The sequence below is a fragment of the Caloenas nicobarica genome, chromosome Z (genome assembly GCF_036013445.1).
Source record: "Caloenas nicobarica isolate bCalNic1 chromosome Z, bCalNic1.hap1, whole genome shotgun sequence".
NCBI lineage: Eukaryota > Metazoa > Chordata > Aves > Columbiformes > Columbidae > Caloenas > Caloenas nicobarica.
In genome coordinates, this window is record NC_088284.1 from 102,844,314 (window position 1) to 102,867,450 (window position 23,137).

Sequence of the window (23,137 nt, forward strand, 5' to 3'; positions counted from 1 at the left end):
TTACCACAGTTTTTCCAGTTAAAAAATTCTTAAGTATCTCTCTTTTACACTAAAGAAAACAGTGTGTCAGCAGACATAGTTTAAAGTGAATCAAAGGTTTTAAAAACCTTCTTATTTTTACAAATACCAGTTGAAGCAACTGTGGGTATTACAATTCCACCTTGAAGTCTAATCTGAGAGCAAGAGTGCTAGTGTTGCGTAACGGCAAAAATAAACACGACGAGGAACCTACTGTTACTTAAATGTGGACAAGTTGGACCAGCTGTGTAACAGTCAATGCTTCTACAGTAATAAATGTTGACAGCAAAAATAAAAAGAATGCATCACTGAGACATCATCAAATGAGCCCTGTCATTACGTGGAAACTCCACCCTGTATAAGCTTGTCAAAAAGTGTTACTGTAATCCTTTGAGAAGCCTCCTCCTCGGGCAATAGAGAAAAAATGTTTAGGATCAGCCCAGAACAGGTGTGTTGCGCTGTAATGCCAGGACTTAATCAGGGATCTCTTCACATCAATCTCACAAAGGAACTAACTCGGATCTATTCGGGCCCATCATGCCACACTGAGATGATTATTTAACTATCCAATTAAAGTAAGCAAATTAACAGGGTGTTTAAAAGTGGATATTCCAGGGCATACAATATTTTACAATTATCATTTGTTTTCTGAAGTCCAGCACCAGGCGCTCATACTTAAGAGGAACTCTGTGCTCTTTTCGAAGTCGGTCCTTGAAAAAAATCTGTTCACACCTTGATCAACACCAGCAGAGGCTGTTTGTCTCTGCTCTGAAATACCCTCTTTTGCTCCTTAGTGGCATTTATTTCCTCTGCAAAAATCCCCAACCCCACTGCCTGAACAGTAGTTGAGGTATAAACATCTGCAGCATGGGCCAGAGGAGCAGATGTGGTTAGAAAAGGAAAATATGTCCATTAGATGTATGAAATCATTAGTGTAGCCTCTGTTATACAATCAGAAGGGGCCTGACACTGTTTCTGGGGCAAGACACTCATAGGACTGAGTATTTCCCTGGGAGCTGGTGGTCTCTGCTGGTGCAGGAAGGTACCAATGCAGCTCTGCGTGCCAGAAGGATGAAGTGGAGGGTGAACCATCCCTCTCTGTGGGACTTGAGTCTTCGTTCTTGTATTTGTCTAATGCATCCTTAGGAAAAGTAAAAGAAAGAGAAGGAAGGAAGGAAGGAAAGCAGCTATAAAACACTGTTACTTTGTATTAAATGGATCTCTTCATTTATCAGAGTAACTCTGCATATACAACTTGAAGCTGGACTTCAGACTCTAGACCTGAGTGACAATGGTGGGACTGCACCTTGGCCAACTGGCCTTGCTGCTGCTGATGCCATCAAACCCACCATTTAATTATCCATTGGCCACTTCTTACCAGAAGTGCCACATGAGCACAGCATCAGTACGCTGCCAATCATACTTCATGCTTGTTACTATGGCAATTTAAGTAGCAAAATTATAAAAACAGACAGAATGACAGCGAGACCACGTATCTACAACGGCACGTCAACAGTGTGGTTCAAAAAAGGCAGGAGGTTTCCAAAAGGTCATCTGGTCAACACAGCTGACAGGTGGCAGCAACAGGTCCAATGGTTCACGATTGACCCAGAAGCCTTGGAGGGGCAGGGAAAAGAATGGGATGGCAGATTCATCTCCCTTTAAGAAAGCTTGGGAGGGAAAACAGGTGCCCAATTACAAAACACCATACCTCAAGACAGGTATGTTGGGTTACTATGAGTATGTATATGCATCTCAATGTTTTTAAGGTACTTCTTTAGAGATTATGTAAGAAAAAGCTTAATTAAACACAATATACACATCTAAAAATTAAATCCAATTGCTGGTTAAATGACGGTACTTTAGTGCTTGGCATTATAGAAATATGCCTGAATTTGGCTTGATAAAAATTTTACAAGGTTATACCACCAGTAAATATTACTAATACATGGATACAAAAGCACAGGATTTAGCTAACCACACTATTACGATGAGCTAACGAAGTGACTCACTTTGCTCAGTGAGACGAGTCAGTGACGCTGCTCTGAGCATCCTGCCCACAGCCTCACTGACGGGCAGTGACAGGGACCTGATGGTGAAGCCTGAACGGCCACAGCCAACGTCCTGGCAAACACCGGTACCATGAGCTGGCAGCGGTCACAGTCACCCTGCGCCAAAATAACCATCAGAGGGCACTGCAAAACATGCTGCGCTAAGCAGAATCACGCCAGAGCTGTGTTGGAAGCTTTTTGCGTGCATGCAAGTTAAAAATCCAAAGCGAAGTTCAGCTGCACAAAGTGACTCCTTAATGATTTCATGCTGTTATTTACAGGTGTATCCAGTCCCACTTCTTTCTCACACACACTTCTGTTTACAGCAAAGCTATATAGATGACTCCTCTTTTTAAAACACAAAAGAATGTTCTGCTTATCTTCTTGTGGTTTTACGATGACTTACTGTTGCTATTAAGAAAAGAGTAACAGAAACCGGACTCTGTATCCTGTTTGCTATTGTAACATTTGGGAAAAAATTGTACCAACTGCAATAAGATCTTAAAAAAGAAAAGGTGTTGATGTTTGAACATTTGAAGTTGTCAAGTACAAGACTTACAAGAAAGCTTCATGTTATGTAGCGAACCACAAAAAGACAATTATTTTTTTGCAAGCTAAAGCCCTCTATTGAGTACAGACTGCTTGTCAAATCCTTCTCTGGAATAGTAATTTCACAAAGCGAGGTTATTTTTTTGTTTTTAAACTTCCTGCTTCAAAGGCAAAAGTGTCTGAGATCACCTTTTTTGGTGTGCCTGTAACAAGCGGAGCCAAGGTATAAGTAAATATCCTATTTGGGTATAGAACCCATAGCATCTGGAAATCTGCCTCCAAACTTCATGAAATTTTCCATTAGTTTTCTGAATGTCAAAGTGTGTTAGAAAAAACTCCCGTTGGGGAAGAAATGTCACTGGTGCTCTCAGTGACAGAAAAACAAAAGGAAATGTGAGAAAAGGCTACAGAAGACTTGGGCAAAAGTAGGTTTTAGAGGAATGTATAAAAATCAGTTTTCCATTCTCCCTGCACACTAAGAGTAAGAAGTCAGCAAACTCCCATATCACTGCGTGGGGACACATGTTAGTGGACTGTCAGTGTTCTCGGCCATCCAGGGAAGGACCCACAGCAGCGCAACCAGTTCCCAGCTCTGCGATCATGGCCTCAAGGCCACCAAGTCTTCTCTTTCTTTAAACTTCATCTCCCTTACACCCAGATTTTTCTCAGTTGCAAACGCACCTGTTTTTCTCCTCCTAGGACTCTCTCACCTGACCTCCAGCTTCTTCTCTCATGAAGACTGATCTCCCCAGCTCTGGACAACAGTTCTGGTCTCCTGTTCTCTATTCCACTCCTATCACTTTCTAGTTCCTTCTCCTATTGCTTATCTGCTCTTATCTCCCTGTCTTTATATGCTTTTCTTCCCTTCTGTTTCCTTCCTATCAGCTTTTATAGTTTCCAGTTCTAAACCCTTCTTGGAACTCATCTGTGATGTGAATTTTACCTTCTTATTAAAGCATTAAACCCTCCCCCCATACCAACATATTCCTCTTAAATGCAATTAAAAATTCAATTATATTGTGCCTCGTATTTTTGTTGTAATCCTCGTATTAGAATTTGTGTTCAGTATTAACAAAATTAAAGTCAATTTCTTTACTGATGAATTACAGGTAGCATAAATAAAGAAGAGAAAATGAACTACAGATATTGTGCAGATACCGTGCCTTCATGTTATTATAACCATAATCAGTAAATCTCATACTAATGAGATACAAGATTTAAATGTGAAGAATGTGTTTAGTGAATTATTGTCAATCAATGTCTCTACAACAGGATAAGAATAATCTTGAATGGCAACACACCTATTATTATAAATTCCTCACTAAGTACTTCATTGCTTCAAAATGTCACTCTCAATTTATAGAGTAACAGATAAACATCTTTCAACTGTATAGCTGACTGTGTCTACTTCTGTATGACTGAAACTCTGTTTTTGAAAATTCTTGTCACTGTCACCCATTCTGTGGTGTTCTGAATGGTGATTCAGTACTGGCATCATTCTGGTTAACATTGCTTTTCAACCTCCTTTTAGGAGGTATCAACCTAATTTTGTTTTCTACCTCTGACTTGAAGCTGGTCATTGCGAAAAAATCTGACTGTCGTTTCCTTGTACGAGCATAATAAGTTCTATAATACCACTGCAAATGTAAACAGTTACTCATGACTAATAATCCGAAAAAGGAAACAAACCAAAAATGACGGTAAACCAAGAAGGAGTTTTTCTGAGAGACCCAAATAAATATACAAAGGAGACTTAACATTTTTAATCTCTGATGATAGAGGAGACAGTAAAACACATCACACCAAACTTCATTGGCTAAAGAAACACCTGGTTAATTTTGCATCCATGGGGATTTGCGGAAGCCAGCGGGTATCTGCAGTAACTTTCAAGGCTCACCTCGTCCTTGATGTCTTCCTGCTGCTGGGCACTGAAGATCTCCATCGCCGCCATCAGCCTCATCATCAGCTCATCCACCGTCGTGTTACCTAGCAACAAAGGAAGATAGCTGAACTTCAGATCATTAAACTTATTAAACAACAAAGAAGTCATTTTAGAATTAATCTGTAAGAAACAGGCAGAGCTTAAAAAAAAAAGAGAGAGAAGAAAATACAAGTATCTCAAGAGAATGCTTTCAGTTTGCCTTTTTATTGAAAATTCAGTATTATTTTTACAAACAAACGTTGATCATAGGCTAAAGTTTTAGGTAGATCAAATCTGAACAAATGCTTTTGTGCTTGCATGGAATAACTCCATTTTTTCTTGTAGTCACTGATGCTAGAGGAAAGGCTTATAAACTTTCCTATATCTGGGGTGCCCAGACATGACATTGATTTTACAGCTTTAGAATTCCCAAGTATAATGAGCGAGACTGAAGCAATTGCTTAGTCAGCTAACAAAAGGCAGGATGCTGGCACCAGCATCCAAGCAGATTGGTTTACAAAAATGGAAAAAACAAAATACAGTGATTGAATGCATGTGTGCACATGCATTTTTATTCAGGTATAAGTAGCAGGAAAATTTCAAGTAGTATAATATATTGTCTAGAGTGCATTTGCCTCTGATAAAACTTTTAAAGCTAATAATAGTGGAAAAATAAGTTACCTGTGTATATATCAAGAAATATAGCACTTACACAGGAAAACAGATTTTTCTAGCAGTGTGCCTCCAGTCTTCAGTAAGACCGAAGGATTAGTTTAATTCCCTACCAAGCTGCACTCAGTCTTTGGTTTCTCCTCCTAGATGGGAGACCAGACTACCCATTAGAGCCACTTGTCATAGCAGTCAAAAGGTCTTAGACCATGAGAAATGGCCAAAGACTATAAACTCTTAACATCTGCCAACCTAATCAGCCTCCAGACCCCAGCAGAACAATTCCAACAAGAGCTAAATTTATACTGGTGATGCTGGTCAAATTTTTAAAAGGAGTCAATTAACCAGAAGCCACAGCACCGCTAAAGAAAACAGAACTGTCCCCATAATTTCCAACCCCAGGAAAAAATAAAAACCGAAAGCAAACTTAAGACAGTCTGCATTTCAATAAATGCCAGTGGGACTTAAGTTTCTGTATTGTTGTATCTCTTCTGTAAACAAGCCTTGTCACCCAGCCCTGAAAGCCCCTCATTGTTCCCATTTCCAGCACTCGCCACCTTCGCAGAAAATGTTATCCCGCATGCTACAACACGCATGACTTCAGAGATGGCCATTTATTTGAGGGCATATTGTTAAAAAGATGCCAGCATCCCGATTCACGGGAAAATAACAAGCACAGCACGTTTAGATACATTTCAGCAAGGCTGCAACAGATGAGCAGTTTAGTTTAGTTCAAAAGATTGCTTGCAGAAAACTTGAAAAATCATGACACCTTAATGAATGTGATGAAATAATTTGGATTATTTTGTAATATAAAGATGCATTATGACTTTGAGTCACCAGGTTGCTAAATAGTAAAGGAATTTAAGCCAGGAAGCACCACTGACTTCAGGGGGATAACACAGGTGGTTAAAGTTATACATATGCTGAACTCTGCTGTATATTAGTGTTGAGCTGTACCTTGCACCAAGGAGACAAAATCCATGCAAAATTCACAATTTCAGCCATAGGAAGAAGCACTGCAGATTCCTCAGGAAAATAATTAATCCCATATGAAGAAAGAAACAGCAATGCTGTCTGCAAAAGGCAGTATTTCCTGAGGCTGAATTTCCTCAGGAAAATAAGGAGATTAAAATCAACATTGCTAGATAGAAGCAATAAATAAATGAGGACACAGTGTCACGAAGGCAAACTTATGGAGAAAGCGGAAGAAATGAGAGGCGGCCATTCTTTGATGCATTTTAATTTGAAGAGTTACTGAGAACAGCAGTTCAGGGGCATCACTCCTCATCTAAGTCATCTTGCTGTCAGTGAAATGAGGGGAATGGTTCCGTCAGAAATAACTGCTCATGTGAGCCAGAAAGCTTCATTTATGTGAGATTATATTCGCAACTTAAAATCCTGATCCAATTTGGGTCTCAACACTGCAGGCAGGTCTGAAAAAGCAACTCACGTTCAAATATCAGCACACTACATGCAACAGGAGTCCACATGTCAACAAGGAGCCCCACACGCAGAACTAAATGCATTCCAGCACTACACAAAAAGTGCAGCCAAAATCCTTTGGAAATCAGCAATTTATATGGCTATAAATTCAGAAAACTAAGTGTAGCTCCTTATTCAGATTTGGCTTCTACTCTAAAAAATCTGAACACTTAAATTATGATTCTACTACAGTCACGGCAACTTCAGTCTCTACTGCTATGTTAATTAAGATGTTTATGAATAGTGGCTATTTATATCATGGCAACAAAGCTTCTGTTGTAAAAGAAATTCATATTCTGAACATTTTAAAAAAGAAATGGTTAGCAAAGATGTCTTCTAACAGTTTCAATAATCACATAAGAACTACTTTTAATATAAATTGAGAACTGTACCTTGAATTACATTCAATACTTCATTAGATGATCGTTTTCCCATAATAATAAGGAAAAGTGGAAACTGGTCTGTCTTCTGAGTTCGAATTGTTTGAGCTACAACACTCCCGAAGTGTCTGGTGCACATCGTCAGGAACCTATTCAGGGGAAAAAAAGTTAATATTGTAGAATTGTTTTTGAAGTTAGGTTAAAAAAAAAAAAAAAGGCTAAATTCAGTAGTTTAACTGAGTGTTACCTACTATTTAGCATCTAGGCTTCTGCATTAAATTCTAGAGCTCTTTCTCCCTTTTTATGATTAAATGATGAGAGTATTTACAAATATGATAGATTCCAGATTGCCTGAATTAAAACAATTCATAACTGCTTGAGACAGAGATTTATTTGATGAAGAATTTCGATTCCTGCTACACTATTCTGCAAGTTGTAATTCAAAACTAACCCCCTTAAATAATCACGCTAGATCAATTGCTAAAAACTTCTAAAGAGAAATTAAATAGAGCCATAATCTACTAAACATAAGTAGAAAAATTGTATCATTTCACACGAAAGCAGAATTTAATAATGAAAGATCAAGAAACTGTTTTTATCAGTCAGAATTAAAATGCGGTACTTCAGAATTACATTTTCTTTTGTAGTAGTGCCCTGCCAGCGACATACTTAGCAGTGTGGTCTAAAAACAATAATTCTAAGCTTTTGACCAAAAAAGCTCTTGGATATTAGCATACAGAAGTCTAGCATTAGTATTCTCAACACGATCTTGAATAAATGAAAAAACTGATAAAGCTTTTCTCTTCCATTAGAGGACTGTTTGAAATTAGCATTTCTTTCAAGAGAAAAGGGTAGCTTATGATATGTTTTCAGATCTGATGGTAAAAAGTAAATGTCATAATAATAATGAATTATGAAAGACCAAATGCAAATATAGAATGCTTTAATAAGATCCAATTTAATAAAGTCTGTAAAAATAATGGACTTTTAATAACACGGGTCACAAAAGGCAAAACAGTGGAAATTCTGAGGACTAGCCACTGGTACAGGCTTATTAATTCTTAATTATGTTCATGAAAGGCAACTTAAATCGTGTGTTTTCTTATGCCTTGTGATAATATTTTAGGTAACAACTACTCTGAAATGTATGCTCTAACTGAAGAGCAAAGTCCTGTTGTCACTTGCATTAGAAGCCAAATGTATTTGAAAAGACAAACTGCATTAAAATGTCAAGTGCTCCAAGTAATTTCTTCTCAAAGATACTGAAAAGATTCAAAATTGTAATTTTTTTAATCAATATATATTGCACCCAATGAAATGGCTAAAACTTGATGCGCCTGATGAGCACAACACAACTTGTTCAAGGCACCTGAAGTATAAAAACCCTCCTCAGAGTCAATTTGTAGGATAACTATGGCCATAGTTGGATGGAAGGCAACGTGTAGGTATTTCAAAGAGAGTATTTCAAAGCCATAAATGTTACTGGCAAATACCTTTCCTTGCCTCCTTGATTGTCTTTTGCAATTCAGAACTATCACACAAAAAGACAATGTCGAAAACGCCAAGTAGAGACTGCTATTTGGAAACAGCCACGTAGAGAAATACCATGTGTTCAGAGAAAGTGTCCAGAAAGTCTGGACATATAAACTCTTAAGCTAAATAATGGGTTTTGATGGTCACTTTTCAAGGTGGGAATACATAAGTGAAATCCTGGCCTCACAGAAGTCAATGCTGATCTTCCACAGCAAAATTGCTTATGTGAGTTCAAGGTTTGCCTTTGCTGTATGTTTTGGTTTTTAATCAATTCTGTATTTAGTCAACCCATAACCCAGTCTCAAGATACATTCTTATAGGTATGGATTTTCATTGCAGAGAATTCTGAATGAAGTAGGTATTTCAGTACATTAAAAGATCTCTCACATCATTTTCTTCCAGGAGATGAATTTTCATACATGGAACTTCTGGCTGCCAACATAGAGCCCAACAGACTGTGATACCTCGGGGTCCTCTATAGCCAAGGCTGGGAACAGGTTTAGCTCCCTGGCTTCAGAAGATGTGCCAGGCTGTTGTAAGGCTACACACACTTTCCTGGTTGAGTAACAGCAGAACGGATGCCAACATCTCCCATCATGGTGTTGGTGTTTGGTTTTTTGTCTTTTTTTTTGGTTTGGTTTTTGTTTTATTTGTTCGGTTTGGTTTTTTTTGTTGGTTGGTTGCTTTTTTTTTCCCCTTGGGGCCACTTCTTAAAGCCGCTGGTGCCATCTACCCTGCCCTTTCAAATCGCCTCCCTTCCCAGCGAGAGCGGCCAGCTCACTCACGTACCAGTTACAAGGGCACCTCGTGCCAATTCTGACCCAAATGCCACAGATTTGCCACCGCTGCCTTTGTCTTTTTTGAGGAGGAATGAAAACCAAAACTCTCCTTCCCAGCACTTCCAACTTTTTTGGCACATGACAGTGCTGGCAGCTGCGGTGAGGATGTTTGTGGTTATCGATGCGTGTCTTCGGAGCAGAGCGAATACACACGAGAAACTCTTCTCGCTAACACGGTCCATCAAAGCAGATCCCACTCTTTGGAAGCAAGTAAGACAGCACGAGTCTGTTGAACTAAAACGTAGTTCACAACCAAGGTGTGAAGGCAATCAAATGATGCAATGCTGAATAAAGAGAGAGCAGCAGCAGCCTCCAGCGCCGACACCGTCCAACTCCTCTTCACCAGCAACTCCTCACCCACACACATGCTCTTGGCCAGGTCAGAGGTAAGTGCTCAGCAGTTACTCCTAACCCATCTCACCTTTTCATATTGCTAGATGGGTAGGAACTGAATTTTCATTCACGATCCCCACTGAGTTTTTCTCATGCCTTTTAATAGATTTCACAACTACTTAAATAATTTTGCGGTTTTTTTTTTCCTTGTCTGCCTTTACTGATTCTGTATTTACAGACCCTTTTGCTTTCTTCCAAATACATATCTGGGGAAAAAAAAAAAAAAATCTCCTCTGTGCTAATATTTACTGTCAGGACTATGTAAGTAGGACCAAAACAATTTGGTGCAATAACCAGTATCTTACTCTGTACATCACTAACATGGGATTTTCTTGCTTTCATCTACACTGAAGTGCGCTGGATCTTTCGGTGGCATCTCCAGAGCTGTCAAGAGAGCTGCCTGTGGAGAGCATCAAAGAGCCAGATGTCCCTCGGGGGAGAACTGTTTTCCACAACATGCTGGATTACTGTGATCTCCAACCAAAAGTGGAAATAGAGGAACGCTGCCAGAAAGGGGAGGGCAAATGAAACCCTACTAGTCCTTTTCTTTTTAAAATCACAAAAATATGCAAGGAGGGAGAAGTATGAGAAAGGTAAAAAAGCGTTTTATGAAGGAAAAAGACTTAAAAATTTTTCGAAAGTTACAAGAATAAAGTTTATCAAGAAAAGTAATCGTTTCAGCAGACAGCATCATTTCTTTACTTCTTTGTGACTCACTAGCAATTAAACCAGCAGTTATTAAATAAATATAAAAAACTGCATAGGATTTTAGATCAATTTTTCCTTATTTTCCGTACCAAAATAAGTAACAGAGATCTGATTATTTGTTACAGTTTTATTCATATAAATATTCCTGTAGTTCCTCTTAATTTTTACACGCTGGTGGGAAAACTTTGGAGAAGTTCTTCCTACCATGAGGCCCTTCGGCACATGGTGCCCATTGTGCATCTCGCAAAGGACTTTTCAACAGAAAGGCTGCACTGGAGATGGTTTTCACTATATCATCTCAGCCCAAAGTCTTGCTCAAAAAGCAGCAGCAGGACAAAATCTAGTAACCTCTTCTAAAGTATCTATTCCCTTTCAGTCTGCAACAGCGCTCAGGTTCACAACCTGCATGAATTTGAGCAAAAAAAAGTGTGATTTATTTATGACCAGATACTTCCCCAAGGCAAACTTTACTTTAAGAAACTTTAAAATCTGGAAATGGCTGTGAAAAAAATGTAACATCTTTCTCAGGCATGAACAAAACAATGATGAATATTAAATATGCAAGATTTCTGATTATTTTTAATAATAATACACTGTGCAAAGTCAACATAAGACTCATAAAAATGTTAATGTAAAAAGAACATTTTTGTATTTGGTATTTACATTTTTTTAAAAAGCAAAAGCTGAGGTAATGAAATGTTGTATTAAAATACGCTTGCTATCCATAGTCTCCCTAATACAGAGTTTCTGTCTTACACACATTGGTAGGGTCATAAAATAACTGTTGACTCAAACACAAGGGGAAATGAGCAACAGATAGAAGGCACGGTTTAAAGATGCATAAACCAGCCTGCATCAAACAATGTGGATATCCTCTTTAGTATCCACATGCTAAATATCCAGGGATTCAGATGTAGAAAGCATTACTTTATCCACTTTTTCTTTATGCAAGAGTAAAGCCTAGATGAGTGGGTTGTCTAACTCTTCATAAAACCTGGAAGGTCTGATTTCATCCTGCAAGCTTCAAACAGATTAGGTAAATACTTTATAACCCCGTTTAGTCTAAAGCACACCCCTCTAGAAACTCAGTAATCCATCCTTTCAGATACCACCGGGCACCAGACAAAATAATTGGTAAAAGTATAAATAAAATATACCTGGACCGCTTGCTAAAATGCTGTACTAAAAACGGGAAACACAAGATGCACTTGCACACCAGTGGTAGCTTTGATTATTGCCTGTCACATTAGAAAGGCAGGTAATACACCATTAGCTAAGGAATATTCCAGGCTAGGTAGATTAAATAATAACCTAGATAAGAACACAGAGTACCTTGCGTTGCTTTACAGATGTTAGTAAAGTGGGAGAAGCTACAAGCACATTGAAAGTCAGTAAAAGAATCCAGCTAAATCTTGACAAATCAGGGAAACGTTCCAACAAGTAAGATGCAGTTCAACAAGGTCAATGAAAGCCTCTGAGTAGGAGAGACAGTTGCACAAACACGGAATAAGAATCGAGTAGTAAGGGAAGAAGAAAAGTCATGATGTGAAGAAGACAAGCATCGTATTGGGGTGAGTAAACAGAAGCATGGTTTGTTCAACATGAAATAATCCTCCTGTATTTAGCACTGAGGAGGTAGTTTTAGGCACAGTGCATCAGTCAAGGTGCAGACCAAGTACAGAAGGACCACGTGAAGGTTGCAATTATAAATATCTACAAAACGACAAGCTACAAGGGAAGGCTGAAGGAATCACAGATGCTTAGGCTACGAAAATCCCAGGAAAAAGCAGCACCAGCTAAGTCCACAGAACACAACAGAAAGGAAGACAATACCTCATTGTCTACTGAGTGGACCAAGATATAATTTTCACTGATTTCTGCAAGAGAAACTCTGGTTAAATATTAGTGTGAACTGCCCAAAGGCAGTGAAAGTCACGTACTGAAACTGGGTTTTTTTGAGAAATGCCGAGAAACCTCCCTCACATCCAAGATTACATCAGACAACCATCAGTCAGGAGTGACACAGGTGCAGTTGAACCTCCTGGCCAAGCATGGACTGAACCCCATTATTTGCAGCTCTCTGAGACCCCCAGACAGTCAGAACGGTGACAAACAGGAGAGGGGAGAGGACAGGCATCCCCACTCCAGCGGAGCTTTGTCCCCATTGGGCACCCAGCGGTACCAGAGATCCACTCACGCCTTTCAGCTGCGTTTTGGTACCAACGAGTCTGACTCTGCCAGCTCAATGATTTCTTCTGACTGTTGACTTAGATGCATTTACATTTCTCTACAGCCTCAATTCCATCTGGCGTTAGACTTCACCGGTGCAGTTGTGGACGCCCGTATTTAGATGGATCTGTCAGCAACTTCTTTCTCCTTCCTCAAAGCAGCCCAACAAGTCTGTCTGGACCACTCGTTCTTCTGCCTTCACCTCTTTCGCGCAGGACACTACAGAGTTTTATTCTTCCACCTTTTCTGTTCAGCAAGCTTAATAAGCTATGCTGTGGTTTGAGTACAGTGGGATAGAACTTGCTTTAGGATTCAGTTTTATAGTAGGGACTTAAAATACATGCTTACAAATGTATCAGTTTAGTTAATTCCTGTGGTTTTAATAGTTTTGGCTTTTTTTCAGATGACCTTAAAGCATTGCTATAGCCATATAAAATGATGCACTGAAAACCTTAATCACATCAACAGAGAGACTATTTTCTATTTATAGTTGAATATTACAGAGACATCCAAATGTTACTAATCAGGATCAGATTAAAATGCATTCTCTGCTCGTTTTTACTTTTCCAAATCTGGACATTTTTAGACTACTAACATGAAATTACCTTGAAGTATATAAATATTTAAGCAGGGATAGTTTACCTTTTCTGGTGGGTGTATAATAAACAGTTTAACCATCATCCATATACAGGCTGTTTTGTTCTCCATCTAAAGAGACAATCACCTTTTATCCTTTTCCTTTTTTCTTCATTTCAGTGCTATTAGGAAACTATTCACAAGTGCAACCCCGAACAATACTATGCAGTAATTATGACTAGATGACAAAGAGATGTGAACAATTACTGAGCCCATTTTGAAACCCTACACTAATAAAGTCATTAGATGCTGCCCTTGCCATGAGCCTTCTAAAAGCTTCTGAAGTTACAAGAACACACGGCATTGTTCGTTAGGACAATTGCTGCTGGCAGAATGCAAACCTTGAGTTAAACCATGCTGCAAATTGATCTTGACATTCTGTTAAGACCGCCACTAAAATCAAAAGCAAAGGAGAAAAGGAGAAAATGAGCGGGTGGGATGTAATCATGGAACAGAAGGGTTCCCTCCTCACCTTCTTTCCTCTTCTTCCTCAAAACAAACCATACAGAAAATGGAAACTTGCCTAGTGTTTGAGAACCTTTATTTTTAAAACATTAATTAGACTTTTGACCTGTTTTGATTGACTGGCACTGTATTGCTATTAGAGTAAATTAAATAAAATATTGCAAAACACAATAGATAAGGTTTTCACACTGTTCTGTGAAACCTGTTAAGGATTTAGTGCCCAAAGAACGCGTCCAACAGTCTTGCAAACAATGTGCCCAGAATCTATGGTCACTCCTGAGGAGGTGGTGAGAAATCAGCTCCCCAAGCCCGGCTCTCCCAGACCCCACACCTGCAATATATTTGCTGAAGGCTCAAATAGGATTGGGGAGCTGGAATAATATGGTCAACTGGTCTTCATCCAGGCATGCATCATTCAGTAGGTTAGTATCAAGGGTCAGCAACCGTGAATATGGCTAATTACTTGATGACAGAAATTGCAGGTGAAGACAACCTGCTGCTGAGAAGCGCTTTAGTCAATTAACTCTTTCCTAAGCTTAAGCAGAGTGAAAAACTATCATTTGAACATTAAAACTAACAAGTACCTGTCATCAGAGCTGAGAAAAGTTGGCGACGCCCTGAAAGAGGGCGCCCAAGGGCAACGTTATCAAAAGCTAAAAAGCTGCTACAGACGTTTGAGTCACTGTTTTATGGTTTTGGCATTGCTTTGCTCAGCAAACATTACGGACATTGGAAATCTGTTAATATTATTCGTAATCTATGTTTATAAATGCTGTGTGTATAAACAGAGTACGTGTACATATGTGGGTATATCTATGTATGTCCTGGATAAAAATATATTAATTTATATTAACAAATTAACAAAAAGTTAGGTATGTGCTTGTATGCATGTATGTCATAATGCTTATGCTCTTGTATTACTGCTAACAGTTACCCTGGCACTTGCGCACAGCGTTTTACTTCTAGTCCTACCTAAAGAACTCTCTTCACTTCGTTGCGATGGGTGTTGAGAAAAAAGACGGAGAGAATTCGGCTGAAAAATGCTAGTGGACAGTAGTGCAGGATTCAAAGCACACCCCTACATCAGTGTCAACCAAGAAATATATTAAAAATAGGATTTTGGAGCTGTTTTTGTTCTACAATATTTAGGATGAACCACCATTTCGTCAATGAGAAGGATGGACACTACTATTAAAACTGGTTTTGGAACAGATTGATGTCCACAGATGTCAGAAAGAGGACAGCAAAGTGCAAGAAAACAAATCAGAATAATCAAGATTTTTTGACTTGCATGAGAAAGTATATATATCTGCTTGAAACCATCCATGCTCTGATGCAGTACTACAAACTTGTCTTTTACTACTGACATTAAGGCATCCGTACTGATTGCTGTAAATAACGTGGGCCTGATTTCTCTGCCTTGTCACCCCGGCTTTTTCACTAGCGCAATTGTAAATAAGTTGCTCTTGGGCTACACCAGCATGCAAAGAGCAGTTCCTTCTCTTGTTCTTGTCCTTGTCTTCTCGCCATTCAAATAAAAAGCTACGTGCAACTGTATTTGTGGGGATACAGAACAGAATAGGCTCCAAGGCCACTGGCGTTGTGTCACATAACGAAGGGCAGTAATTAAACAGAGCTATGAGTATTTATTTATGGGAATGCCCACAGTGCATTGGCACTTCCCAAAGGGACATGGAAGCATCAGGCCCCCTCCGAAGAAATCACAGTTTAAGGAGCAGGAGGTGACACAAAACACAAATGAGAAATTATTCTAATTCGAGCCGGTATGCCTTGTTTACCCCTTACTATTTTTTGACCTGACTGTTAATATGACAGTTGCTTTGTTGTTGTTAACAGAAAGCAAAAAACGTAGGCTTAGAAACCCTATCGTACTGCACAATCGGTGACTAGGTGCATTGAGAATAGCTATAAAGCCTTAAACAAGCCCTTTATTTTGTGTTTTAAGAAGTGTCATAAGGAGTTAATAGGACACAGCTGTACAGGCTCTTTCTAATAAGCAGCTTCTGTCGCTTTGGTCACCACAGGTGTCTCTGTAACCTGCAAACTCTTATTACTAGTGTATCAAAGTTGTGCTACTTAATAGATTTCTTTAGTAAAACACAACAAAGCAATTACATGGCTGTTGATCGTCAGTCATAAAAAAACCCCCTCAAACACAGTTTTTCAAAAGAAACTACACTGCAATTTTTTGTCATTGTAAAATAAAAGAAACTAGAGAATTAAATAGAAAAGCAAACAATAGAACAGCAGGTAGTCAGCTGAACTTAGCCACTACAGATGGTTTAGAAATAGTGTTTCCTCTACACCAACTTGTGGGATAAAAGAAAAGGAGGAGGCTCCTTACTGCCCATGAATGGCAATACCAAAAGACTTAAGCAACTTTCCAGTCCATGTATTTGGTCCCATGAAAGAACCTAGATGTTTCTTTTTCCTCTCTCTCTTTTCTTTATCTAACAAAACTTTTTATCTGTTTTCGCAACTGCTTTTTTCCGTAATCTTTAACTGTTCCCTAGAATAACTTAAACTGGGAACATAGCTGCTGATTTGTCCAATGACAAAATGCAGGAGGTCGAGTGAGGAATTCCTGTGAAACACAAGTGCCATTTTAAAAGCGTATTAGAAAAGGAGGTTGTTCTGTTCTCCGTGTCCATGTTCAGTAAAGAAATACTAACTATAATCTACATATTTAAGAATAGGAATGCATAAATAGTCTATTCTAGCAAGCCGCAAGAGAAAGAAACATAAATATGTACTTTTAATTATTCCATAATCAATGGAATTGTGTAAAAACGTGGCAACCTAATCCCAGACCAAATGACACTTGCATCTTCTGTTCAAAAGTTAGAATAACACTCATTATAGTAATATACACAAGACATTATCCTGGCAAGCAGTAACCTTCTCTGTAAGTAGAGGCGTTGAAATAAGGTCCACGTTAGAAAACCAGGTCTGATTTCTAAATATAATCATAAAATCATTATTTTCAACACATTATGATAAATGACTATAGGAGAGAGAAGTCTTAATATAAATATAAGAAAAATCTGTGGGCAACCCACAAAAATCAGTAGAAGAAGGTGGAATTGACAGTTTTTTATTTTTTTATTCACCAGTAAAATGATAGCCTCTTAAGTCATAGGATAGCTTTTATTAATAAATTATATTAAAATCTATCAGAATATCTGAACACTACCAAAGGAATGTTCTGTAAGAAACTTGGAGTTTAGAAAAGCTCATATGAATTACAAGCTTCCAATGTTCTGTATAATCTGGTTTTAATACTAATTTATCAAATGAATGTTATTTTTAATGAGATTTTCCTTAACAACAGTAGTTATTATCCCAAAGAGTTCTAATGCAGTTAGAACATAATATCATGGCACTGCAATGCAAAACCTTGAAGACGCATTCCTAGAATGATGTGTGCAAAACAAACTCAAGGAAAAAAAAAAAGACACAAGAAAAAAAGGAAATAATTTCTGCAACTATTTTTCCCTACACAGGAGTAAGAAGCCACTTTGTAATGAAAACAAGGAATGTCCAGTTCCCAGTGAGCATCAGCCAGTACACCTTCATTGACCAGCTAAGAATGAGCATGAATTTTAATCTAAATAAATATCAAGCAACGAAACATTTGATGCACAGAGATGACACAGAGATGAAGAACGTCCTTGAGAGAAAAGCTGTTCCACCCACAGTCCAAAGCATCTCACCTTGCTCTGTTTGCTTCTTTTGTCATGTCCCATGCCCAGGTGATGAAGTTCTGACTCAGATAGGAGACAATAGATTCAGCACAGAGCATTTGTGAGCAGAAGACGTTGGTTAGTACACTTTCATCGTGGTGGAGGTAGATAGCAAGAAGCTTTCTCTGAAAAGACATGAGAAAAGATCAATGAAAACCTCCTCAGACTGTTCAGTAATTTAAAATTCTGCTGCAGGCTTGTGTGCTAGTATGCCCCATGGTGTTTATTGAGGGTGCCAAGTATCTCAATGTGCACACACGGGGGGGAAAAAAAATAGATTTCAAGTCAAATGGTCGGTTCATCCCTCCAAATCTGTAAGTCTTCTCAATGCTTCCTAACAATTTTATTTCGGGTACATTATATCCTTAGAACATGAAAAAAAGCAACATTTGAATGCAAAATCAAAAACCTTATTAACAACTTCAAAAAGAAGTGAACTTTTTTGGCATGCTTTCCAATGAGGACAACATTTGGGACCATTCCCTGAGCAGGGAACACACCTCTTGGCAGAACAGTATCTATGATCCTAAACAAATCCAATCGTAAGCAACCTTAAAAAAATGACGGTGTGTTCCTATCACCCCATCTGCAGCCAAATAAAAGAAGAAAACGAGTCAGGAAGAAGAGAGTTGCGTGCAGCCCCAAAGCCTGCGGTGCTGCACGCTGGATGTTTGGGCAGCTCTCCATCCGGCCCACGGCTCATTGGCCTCTCACCTGCTCGGTCAGCCCACGTGCAGCTGGTCCGAGGGCCACGGACCAGCCTCGTGGCTCCGTCCCTTGCAGAGCTGAGCAGCTGGGCAGCCACCCTGGCACTAAAAACGTCTCAGACTCAGGTGAAGGAGTACGGGAGACATGGATCAGATTGCGCTTGCCAGCACCGATATATCGCGTCGTAGTTACCGCGTTAGCAACGACTTGGTGCTGAAGATGGTGCTTGTGGCCTCTTGAAAGAAAAATAATCTGTGCTGTGCTCTTCTGAATCCCTATCAAATAATATTTGGGCTGTGCTCTGTCCCCATGACAATCTCACACCACCTTTTGGAAAGTGAGTCTATGTGTATGTAAAGGTATAAAGCAGACTGAGAAAAATATAGGGAAACTATGAGCTAGTTAAGGACCTATACCTGGTATTCACTGAATTATATATACCATTCAGAAAATTACAACTTTCCACTCCCTATGCCCATATATATTGCTTACCTTATTTTAAAATCCTACTTGAACATATGTGCTGAGACAATACGGTGGATGCTATTTTCAGACTTTTATTTAAAGTCATGTCAAATCTCTTAATCAGAAGTCACTCTGAACACTATATATATTGACTTGCATTGATATAACAAGACACAGGATGCAATTCTGAGACGAGCTGTCTTTGTAAAAAACCTGCATGGCTATCACCTCATATACAGGCTCTGGATAAAACTTAATGACTGTTTATAAAAAGAAGAATACATTTGAACATTAGGCTTTGGGAAAGGGATTAGTAATTTGCATGAATGTTTGTCTAATTTAATTTAAATGTTCTTCAGAACCACGTACACATGTGCCAGGAAGGGCCATTAATAAGCCCAACATGCAGAGATCCATATAGGTGCAGCCAACAATGTTGACTGAAACTAAACTTGAAAATCCAGGGCACTGATGCACAATATCAAGCAATAAAACAGCATTTCTGGGGTGATATTTAATTTAAAAAGAAGAAAGAGGCAGGGGAAGATCAGGCACTGTCTGTTTTTGAGGATCAGCCATTCTGCATTTCAAAGCGTCGATCCCTGCAATATCCAGGTTACTGTGCTAGAATCTTGACTATTATATAGCAGTTGTAAGAGAGGGAGGGCAAAGATGTGTTTACTCAGTGATTAGGGCCTTAGAATAAGCCTCTAGCTCCTAGAGAGACAGCTCACCACTTATTCATTTGGACCAATTCACAAAGCCTAGAAAGATTAAACATCCATGCTGAGAAGACAAGCAAATGCAGACGGTGAAAAAGAAATAAAAATTCTTTAAAAACTCTGAGATGACTTCATTATTTTTTCCACAAGGAAACTTTAGGAAAGTGTTTAGTTAGAGAAAAACCCACATTGACCTCTCTCTAAACCCTTAATCTTTCCTTTGTGGTGGTGCTGCTTTGTGGTAAGCGGATGGCTTTGCTCTCCTCTTTTCACTGGGAGCAGATAGAAAAAAGGGCTCTTGAGAAACACTTTTACTTCCAAAGAAACAACCCCATGAAACTGTTAAATATGAGATTCCATACAACGGAATGTTTCAAAATATGTACAGTTTCAGGCTTAAAGATTTAGGGACAAATTTTAGTAAACAAAACAGGCACATACACAATAGATGTTTACACTGAGCTACTTTACATGTGAATGTAATTTTTGTGGCATCGGCAAATCTCACCGTGCACAGACTAAAATGCATCACATGTAAAAGACTGTACCTGTGTCTGATAATTCATCCAGAGTGCTAAGGTCAGGCACAGGCATACTGCTAGGACAAATGAAAAGAGGTAGCAGGAGGAACTCAAGTGCTGAAAAATGATTTTGAAAAATCTTAGTGGAAGCCCGGGGATATTTTTTCCCTCGGAAAAACGCGTTATTGCCAAAGGCTCATGGCTTGGAGTTTGTTGTGGTGTGTTTTTTCATTTTTGTTGTTGTGTGGTTTTTTGGTTTTGTGTGTGGTGGGGTTTTTTTTGTTTGTGGGTTGTGGTTTGTTTGGTTTTTGTGGGGTTTTTTTTCCCTCACTAACCCATGGTAGTATGTATTTATAAGCAGGGGTTTGATTTTTGTTTTTTTCCAAAGGCTTTGAAAAATCAGAGTAAATTCTAGGATTCTATGATGACTAATACTGAGAATTTTTTAGTCCACGCTAATAAAATAGGTTTAGTAAGCTGTTGAAAAGTCTTGACTTCCATAAAAGAAGGCTACTAATGCAGCACTAGCCTGTTCTGTGTTGGATTTCTCAAAAATATAATGACTTGGGGTTGTATGCTTAGCACAAAACTTTAACCAAGAAAAAAAGATTTGATGGGGAAGACCTTTTGCTAGTCCCTAGGAAGGTATGGGATACTGAAAAGGTTCTAAGTGCTGAAGAGCTGATGGCCTTTCAAAGGCCTTAGGATTTCAGGAACTTAAGCCAGCAAGAGATGTATTTTTCAGAGTATGTGGATGCTGAAGACAGAAGAAATGAGGGAAAAGTTGGCACTGGGGCAGAAAGAAACACAGATCTTCATGAGGTTGAGAGACTAAACAGATGATCACCGAGTAATGGGATATCCAAGCTTGTCAGCCAGTTCCTAATAACATGAATAACTTGGATACCTCGGAAGAATATGAACTGGAATGAGAACAGCAATAGAGTCATAAGGGTCAGCAAAACCACAGACCTGAATGGTTATTTTTGAATCTCAGGTTTACAAGTTCAACTAACAACTGAGACAAAAACATTCACTATCTAACATCTGCTAGAGGCATGAATGTTCTTTCAAACTGGTAGGCTAACGAAGCAAGATCTCTGTTATTATTTATTTGACACCTTTCAGTAACATAACTAGTCTCAAAAAAACATAGCGACAGAGAATCCATATGAACCATGGTAAGTTGTTCAAACAGCTAACCACTCTCTCAGGTAAAGGTATGTTTTACTTTAAGCTTGATTTAGTCTACTCTCATCTTTCAACTATTTGATCTTATTATACTGTTGTATCTCTATTTCAATCAAACTGTAGTGATATCTTACATAATGCAAAGAATAACCAGTAATTAAAACCAAACTCAAATAAGATCTACCAAACATAAGCTTCGAAAGAGAAGGAAATGTAGAGTGTGGCAGACAATTTCTAGAAACTTTCATTATTTAATATTAAGTACAAAGAGTCCTGAAAAGAGACCCATACCCAGGACCAACCTTTCAGATATGAAAGGTGAAGCAGAATAAACAGTGTGTAGGCACCTGATGAGACTACTAAGCTGGTACGTTGTAGTAAAAATTTCTAAGCAATAATTATACACAAGTTCAGAATTAATTTAAGAATTAAAGAACAGAACGGTTAACACACATCAGACAACACTGGAAAGAAAATGTAGGTGACTAACATTGGACTTAACAGGAATTTATGTCCTGACATCTACCGTAGTGCAGCTGATTTACTCTTCCCGGGTACCTGGAATTATACATCTATACCTGTTCTCTACCGTTTCAACCAGACCATGTCGATTGGTGTTCAGGTTATTTACGTTTAACCGGAATCTGTAAAGTAGTCATTTCTCCATCTAGGACCCCCAGAGAGCCCGACTACAGACGCATTTCCGAAGCACGCTCTGCATACACAATACGATCACACCCCTTACAAAATGCAGCAGTAGCAATCTGACCTGATTTCAAACATGCCTGGAGTCCAAGTGAAAGGTGGTGCTGAAGCAGTACTCCTCGACATGGCTGCACAGTATTTAAGGAACACATGCAAGAATACATTCAGTTCTACCTTCTACCTGGCAGAACTCACTTGCCTAGATTTTTGTCTAATCAATAATTACATGTTGTTACACATTGTTCTGGAACGGGTGCCTTTTTCACCCATACGTCAGACTTACATCTTGCAGAAGCCCTTGTTCATTGGACTTAAGAAGTTACTTCAACATACTGGTCATGGGAAAGAACGAGATGACAAAGACTAAACCAAAAAGCCATCCTGCAATTGGGATTCAGAACAACCTCTGTCCTCCAGGCTGGTGCATCAGCTGCACAAGGTGGCATCTAAATACAGACTTCAAATTTCTCTTCTGAGACAAGAGACTGGAGAGTAGTCAGTGTTGTTTCTATAAAGCGCTCTAACAGAAATCTTTTCTTTGTATTCTCAGTGAATCTTTTTTTCTGTATTAAGTTCAGCATGAAGTTAATTAGCTGAAATAATAATGAGGGACGGTTTTCTGCTTTACACAGATAAAAATGATCCTACAGAATGCCCTGTATGAAAGAATACTCTGCTGTCACCAAAAAAGAAACCACCAAAGCTTTTATTTGAATGTGCCAAATCACGGAAGGAACACACTTTCTTCTAGGTAATCAAGAAATAAAGCACCAATACATGAGAGGGATGGTGCTGCCGCTAAATTGAACCTGAAAGACAGAATTCAAGGAGAAGAAAAACATCATTCATTTTCAGCATGCAGGAATACATATTGAGGTGACAATCCCATTCTGTGCTAAGAGAGATGTTTCACATATTTATTAAAAGTCAGTGGACAGAAAGGTTGAGAGAGGAGCAGGAGGTGATCTGACAGAGGCATAGAAAGAGCTCCTGCAAAGGTAAAGAGAATGTCTTGATTCTTTCCCATAATAAAAGAGTAGCAGCCACCAATAAAAATGAAAAGGCCAACAAGCTCCAATAAAAGAAAATACCTTAGTATTATCCAAGAAAATAGCTCAGTGAGATTCAAGATCTTGTATTAACAACAATACCGCCCTAAGTTAGGATAAAACCTTTGATGTTTCA

General features: G+C 38.8%; 1 protein-coding gene across 1 annotated transcript in view; it reads right to left on the reverse strand.

The window, feature by feature from the left end:
- Positions 1–23,137, reverse strand: part of FAF1 (Fas associated factor 1) — a 163,031-nt gene that overhangs the window by 26,128 nt on the left and 113,766 nt on the right. The window contains exons 13-15 of the mRNA XM_065657013.1: positions 17,611–17,765; positions 7,086–7,222; positions 4,516–4,604 (exon numbers count right to left, since the gene is read on the reverse strand). Coding sequence (XP_065513085.1) covers positions 4,516–4,604; positions 7,086–7,222; positions 17,611–17,765 — 381 coding nt within the window. The remainder of the gene's footprint in view (positions 1–4,515; positions 4,605–7,085; positions 7,223–17,610; positions 17,766–23,137) is intronic.